The sequence below is a fragment of the Magallana gigas genome, chromosome 9 (assembly GCF_963853765.1).
Source record: "Magallana gigas chromosome 9, xbMagGiga1.1, whole genome shotgun sequence".
Taxonomy (NCBI): domain Eukaryota; kingdom Metazoa; phylum Mollusca; class Bivalvia; order Ostreida; family Ostreidae; genus Magallana; species Magallana gigas.
Genome location: NC_088861.1, coordinates 23,226,838 through 23,233,762, shown reverse-complemented (window position 1 = coordinate 23,233,762; position 6,925 = coordinate 23,226,838). Strand labels below are relative to the sequence as shown.

At 30.3% G+C, this 6,925-nt stretch overlaps 1 protein-coding gene across 1 annotated transcript; it reads right to left on the bottom strand.

The window, feature by feature from the left end:
• Window positions 1-333: 333 nt before the first annotated feature.
• LOC136271640 (uncharacterized) lies at window positions 334-6,570 on the bottom strand. The gene is made up of 6 exons (XM_066072017.1): window positions 6,321-6,570; window positions 5,906-6,004; window positions 4,955-5,059; window positions 2,933-3,119; window positions 903-1,208; window positions 334-789 (listed from the first exon to the last, which is right to left on the bottom strand). Exons 1-6 carry the CDS (start codon window positions 6,543-6,545, stop codon window positions 608-610), a joined length of 1,104 nt encoding a protein of 367 aa, XP_065928089.1. The 5' UTR covers window positions 6,546-6,570; the 3' UTR covers window positions 334-607.
• Between the last annotated feature and the right edge of the window lie 355 nt (window positions 6,571-6,925).

Sequence of the window (6,925 nt, the reverse complement as noted above, 5' to 3'; positions counted from 1 at the left end):
CAGCTGTAAATGTTGGAGCATTTCTTTCGTTAAATTTCCACTGCAGTACGGGATCTTCACCATGATTTTACTCTGGTGAGAAGCTGATATTAGATTTATTCATTAACAACCAATTAAAACTAAGTCATCTGTAGGCTACTACGAAATCAAATGATCTCATTTGAAAAGAAAGACACGTTCATATATGCAAAAATTACTAAAATTTAATCGATAAACTACTGTAAAATTACACTAGTTTTAATGCATTGTTTACATCGGTGGGTCTTTGTGACGTCATAAATCCACAAAATCAAGAACGATAAGCGGGCAAGAATTTTTTCAGATGCTCAGTTTTCACGGTTATTTCTCAGTAGTGCAAAGGCAAAAAAAATCTTACATCATGTATTTTAACATTTGTTTATACCAACCTTTATATTCATGAAAGAAAATCATAGTGTTAAAAATCGTTTCATATGACCTTTAAAGACAATATCAATGTATAATGCAAAAGAGGAAGTACTTTCAGTTATTACCGTGTACTGCATTTGGAATAAATATTCAAAATCCGAAAACAATTTGTAATTCTTCGATCATCCGCAACAACAACAAAAAATCAAAATGATTGATCTTACACATTAAGACGAGGTATGTTCTTGATTAACTCTAAAGGGAAACTCTCTATCTGAACTTCTGGATTGTAATCTTTTGTGTTTAGCTGATCGTCCATTTTGTTTGATGCTCCTGTCCTTAAAAACAATTTTAGGGGTTGCTCATCTTTGTATTTCAATTTACTTGCATCAATTGTGTTTTCTAAATAAAAAAGAACATGTTAAACAGCACTTACACGTACATGTAAACACTAAATTGGCCACGTCTACAAGGGTTCTATGTGAATTTGTGATTTTATATAGTATCAGTTATACCTTCAAAACACTGTAATAATTCCTTAAAGCCAATAATGTGTTTAAAAGTTTCATCTATCTTTTCCAGTTCTTTGTGTCTTCGTTCTAAAAGATAACTGATACGCCCTTCTTCAAACTCTCCACAGTGTTCATGTTCCCATATAACAGCGATGACTTCTTTATATTCACGTTTCGATTCCAGGATCAGATTTAATTTTCTTATTTGGATACTACCATTTTCCAACTCTTTTGCTGATTTCATCAAACTTTTTTTTATGTCCATTAAATGTGTTTGACAATTTTTGGAGACCTTCGCAATCTTTTTATCTACATCAATAAACGTTAGTGTCTCTGCATTAATGACAACCAAACAAAATATCAATATTTTATGAATGGTACATTTTTAAAAATATTCAAATGAATTGTTTTGTTCTTAGATATTATTAAATGTTGTCGAAGCATTGTTGAATACAAAATTAATACGTGTATTACTCTTATCGCAATAAAAGATATCTTTACATAAAAATACTATAAAATCAGCTGACGCCAAATGTTTCGATTGTGACACAATGAAAATTATCCAGTGAAAAATGGTATTATATCGGAAAGAAAATAACGTCTATTATTAAAAGATGTAAATATGTTTTGTTGCATGAAGAAAAACAGGTGCATCCTAAAAGTAGTTACTTTTTTTTGCTTAAAAATCCAAAGTAAAACAAGATAAAAGATTATAAATATTATTATTATTATTATTATTATTATTATTATTATTATTAAATAATAAATTATAAACATGAACTGTTTTCATTTTTAATCAAAGACTGATTACTTTGGTAAGAATTTTAAAATTACGAGGCAATAATTCATTGATACCGAATCTATGTGAAAACTGAAAGGAAATGTTAGTTATTCATTTATACGTTGTAAACATGTGCAAGAGTTGATTCAGAAAGAAATGTCACACAATGTACCATGCTTCTCATTTGCGCTCTATTACATAAAGTGATATTTCAAAATTTGCCCATAAACATACAATTCGAATTATTAAACTTCGTTAAATGAATAAAAGATATGAATGTTTTCAGTATGATGCATACGAGACGTAGCAACATAAATTGTTATTTATAATTGAAAAATTGACAATTATATGTCGATGCTACATTTTAAGGATTACGTTTACTCAGGGTTTGAGATTTCAAAATACATGTATATTTTTACAAAGTTCAGTACCTGAAGTCCAAAGTTGTTTTAAAATCACAAAATAACAATGTTATTAACAAATATCGATATTGATATCCTCTTTTGTTTAATTTTAGGAAAATATGCTACGACAAAAGTAAATTGATGTTGAAACAGAGGAAATTCGGGCCATATTTTCCATTTTCTTATTTTCTCTTAAAAACTTTCTGTAATTGCAAAATGTAAGTTTTTATGAGTTTTTTCATATCATTTTACATATTTCATGGTTGTATTAACTCGTGTATAATTTTATATCACAGGCTAGCGCGCGATTTGAAAAAAAATCTTTAAAATAGGAATACAGAGTATAAAGACAGTTTAAGGCAATCAATGGTTTGGAGCTCCTATTAGTCAGTTTTTTGTCAAACTCGATCAAAAATGGGTATAATTTTGAAAATTTATACAGGAAATTCGGACTAAAATAAACTTAAAATATGAGCTTAAAACGGTGAATTCAAATCCAAAAGTAGCAAAGCTTTTCGTATTTTATCATTTACCGACCTACAAAGTGTGTTATTATCTCTAAAAACTTCAAAATAAGGAAAACCTTGGAAAGGGGGGACAATTTTGACAAATTGACATTCAGAGGTCACTAGCATAAAAAGTAGGTCATTGACCTAGTTATTTGAAATTGAATAAAAGTACAACAATAGTGGGGCTACAATGTATAATGAATTGTTTTTCGTTCCTATTATTGGATATTTTTTTTGGGCCCCTGAGTAAACGTAATCCTTATCAAGAACAAAAAGAACTTTGTGAGCTAAGAAAATGTAAAAAAGAAAAAAGTTATTCATAAAAAAAATACAACATACATTGCACTGTCAACACATAACTCATTGTAGGCCAAGTAAGAGCAAACTCCAAATGATGGAATGTATTTTTTTTCATTTCACTTCCTGTGCAATTTTTTTCAAAATGTTTGCATATCATCTCTGCATATTTTGGGCATTCTGAAAATTTTTTACTGTAAAAGTGGTATTTTCCTCTGTCCTCAAGAGCCTTAAAAAGAAAAAAGGAATACTTTGCATATCTAATATCATACAAAATAATCATTTGGCACATAATTCGTTATTTGACTTCAACTTAATTTATCAAATAGTCCTGTCGAAAAGAGGAAATAATGCAAAACATTAATTTACTCCACGATGACCGAGTGAGTATTTTTGGGATAATCTGCAAATGACATATGATGTAAAAAAAATTCTTTTTATAAAGCAACAAAAGCACGTTAGACACTTCTTTGGTTATGATTAGGACAAATATATTAGGGGTCGTCTTCCTGTTAGTTTCGATATTTTATTTTTTCAAGAAATAAACAGCAAGTGTAAAAGTTCACCGGGGTAAGAACTTGGTTGGTCATGTGATCAAATCCTGTGAAGCCTGAAGAGCTTCAAAGAAGATTTGATCACGTACTAACCAAGTCCATATCCCGGTGAACCTTTTAACATTGCTGTTTATTACTTATTAGCTTCAAGTCAGTAGCTCTCGGTCTAAAACAATTTGAATGGACAAACTGGGAGTTAAAGTGCCACCCATTGAAAAAATTGTGTATCGTGCGCTAGTTTTGGACTGATAAACCATATCTATATGCAAATTCTGTGAAAACAACTAGTGCCATTAAATTGTTCATACAATTTACTACTGATATCATTTTTTTACTTGCCTCAAGCCTTTCTCCGGAGCACGTTACCGACCTCGGAAAATCAAGAATGTTAAATTGACATCAAGAGCGAAAGTCGCCATCATGCTTGAAAATTTTAATGGTAATAATTTTTTTCACAAAATTTGCGTATAAGTAAATAAGGTTAACCAGGTCAAAACAAGCGCACAAGAAATATACAATTTTTTCAATGAGTGGAATTGTAGCTCCGAGGTCGTTCATCCGAATTCTTTCAGACCTGGAGCTACATACCTGCAGATAATTACTTATATTTACATTTGAAAAAGGAAAACTATTAAGAGATTTTAAAATTACCGAGATTTTATGTTTATGACAATACAAGCGATAAGCGCGTGCTATAATCATTGTGACGTCATGAAAAGGTTCGTACATAATTGAACGTTTTCGCTATTATATAGGTTCATATAGAAAAGCTTATTGCAAATGTAAATAATCATAAATAAATAAATAAAACGTTACTTTTAATTTAATCAAGCTGCTTGAGTATTGCTTGAGCATTTTGAATGTGTTTTTACTACTCACTATTTATGAATACACATTATTATACTTTCATATTCAATACTTAAATCTAATTGGTTTAGACGCAGTTGATAATTAGTTCTATTACCCTCAGTGCTAGCAACACACTTGGCAACGGGTAACACAACGAATTGTTACATGCGCGTAAATTATGCGCGTACTGTTCGCCGTAGAATACACGTCATTTCTTTATAAAAGCAGTAGTATTTTCTCTAAAATTAAGACATTCAGTATAATGATATAAACAGTGCCTGTTTGGGAGGGTAACCGTTGAAATTTACACCCAAACAAAACCAGTGTCAACCGAGACAAAGAGGAGGTTGACAGTGGTTTTCCAGGGGTGTCAATTTCAACGGTTACCCTCCCAAACAGGCACTATTTATATACTGTATCTACATGAATCATTTTTTAATACATTTTGGCAAATATGTAATTAGAAACAAAAATTTGTTGGAAAAAAGGTTTAATAAAGTGTATATTGCAAACCAAACAATCGTTTCCAAACATACAAATAATAAACAGATCAATATTGATATTTAATGGTGAGAACTTAGTAAGTTGCTAGAACTGTGCTCAAACTCACTGTACTACTATATATACAATGAAACATGTTCAAACTAATGGTTATTATTACCTTGAATACGACCTCTCCAATAACTTCAATACATGCACTGTGGTGTTTGTCTTCTGGTTTGCAGTATATTTGTATCAGGGTTTCCAAAAAGCTTGGTGTTGATATCTGTTTAAAACACCTTACAAGTATTTAAACATGAAACCCTTTCTAAAGTAAAATTTGCAAGATTAAGTTACAATAAGATTTGCATTCAGCCTAATCAAGTGAAAGTCAATGTGCACTGATATTATTAATGTTTGTGTAACAAGTACAAGTGTAACATTTACAATGGCATGTGTTATTTTGCTAACGAAATTTATATAATATACATGTACACGTGATTTTGTTTGTTAACGAATTTCTTAAGGTAGGTTAAATTGTTGAGATGTTTTTGATAGACAGTTTTATTTTATTTCTATCTCATTATTTGGTACCAACTATTTTATAGCTGCTAAAGAGATTTCATCCTGCTCTTCTAGTCTGTTTCAAGCTTAATTTACTCTTTTGGAAACAACCAAAAATACATTTCAATTAACTGTACATCTTTCAAATTGATTTCAGGGAGAAAGTCTTCTACCCCTAATCATTCCTTCCGAAAACAAATTATATATTTTGCCAACTGATGTAAAAGTAAAAGACCGAAAAAGGGACACAATTTGCTGTAGCTTAAGTTTAGTGTTAATGAAAATCGAAAGTTTTTTTCCTAAAGAATCTTCAGATGTTTAAACATAAACCTTTTCAAATAAAACCAAATAAAATAAAAATTATAAAATTAAGAACGTTACATTGTATGAAAATTTATAAATGACTGGATATAGCCTGTGGTGGTAGAAAACCGTTTGCTACTTCGTGTTTTATTAAAATTGTGATTAAACGATTGCATTCCCACAATGCTTTGTTTTGAAGAAAATAAACAAAAACATGATACAAACTACAAATACCAACAACAACAAAATAGAGCACAATAGTTACCTTTTTTGTCAGAAACATTTGCATGGTCAGTTTGATCTCATTTAAAACTACTCCCATCAGGTCAAGGGGAATCGTAATTTCAATCAAATGGTCCCAGACCTAAAATTTAGTAAAGCTGTTGGTTTACATGTCCAGGAATTATTTTTAAACTCATTTATTATTCATAACAAAAACTAAATAAAAAAGAAAAGTCTCATTTCAAAGAAGTTCAGAATTACATATTATGTAACCCTTTCTGAAAAACTACATTTTTTAAAACATTTTTTTAAATTTTTGCCATTGTTCTGTCACATATAGTCATTGACTTCCAAATGTGCATATTACTCTTTTTAAATTAAAAATTATGCACTCATTTACATATTTTCCTGCTTTTTCTCTGTCTAATTGGTAGATAAAATACGTGTTTTATTCTTACGTCGATGAATTCATTATGTTCCAATTTCATCTTCTCAAGACATTCAAAAATTGTAATCAGAATTTGTTTACTGAATGTGGTAAATCCCTTGTTAGAGCCACGGAAACATTTTGCTGTGAGTGATTCAGTGGCAAAAACCATCTCAATTACTGGGAGGACGAAAGGCCATCTTTTCATTTTTACAAATTTTGGTATTGTGAAATTTAGAATGTCCCAACTTATCATCCAACTCAAATATGCTGTCTTCTGTGGTATTCTGTTGCATAAAACAAATGATAATATCTATTTAATTCTAAATAAGTTGTCACTTTTGCTTTGTCTGAAAGAACATTTAAATTGATTATCTAATAAAATACATGTGTCACTAATTCAAGTAACAAAAACGTGTTTATAAAAAAGTTCATAACTTACGTCGGGTTTTTTTGAAAGGCAATAAGTTCCTGGGATACAGTTTTCATACAGTGAATTAAAGCCTAAAACAGATTTGAAGATGTACAATTAATTTAAATGAATGCTTTCTCAATGTCTTTAATTTACAGGTCGAACATTTTTACCGGGCGGTAAATCTCAGGTGAGGGCGGTGCTTCAGAGATGTGAAAGACTTC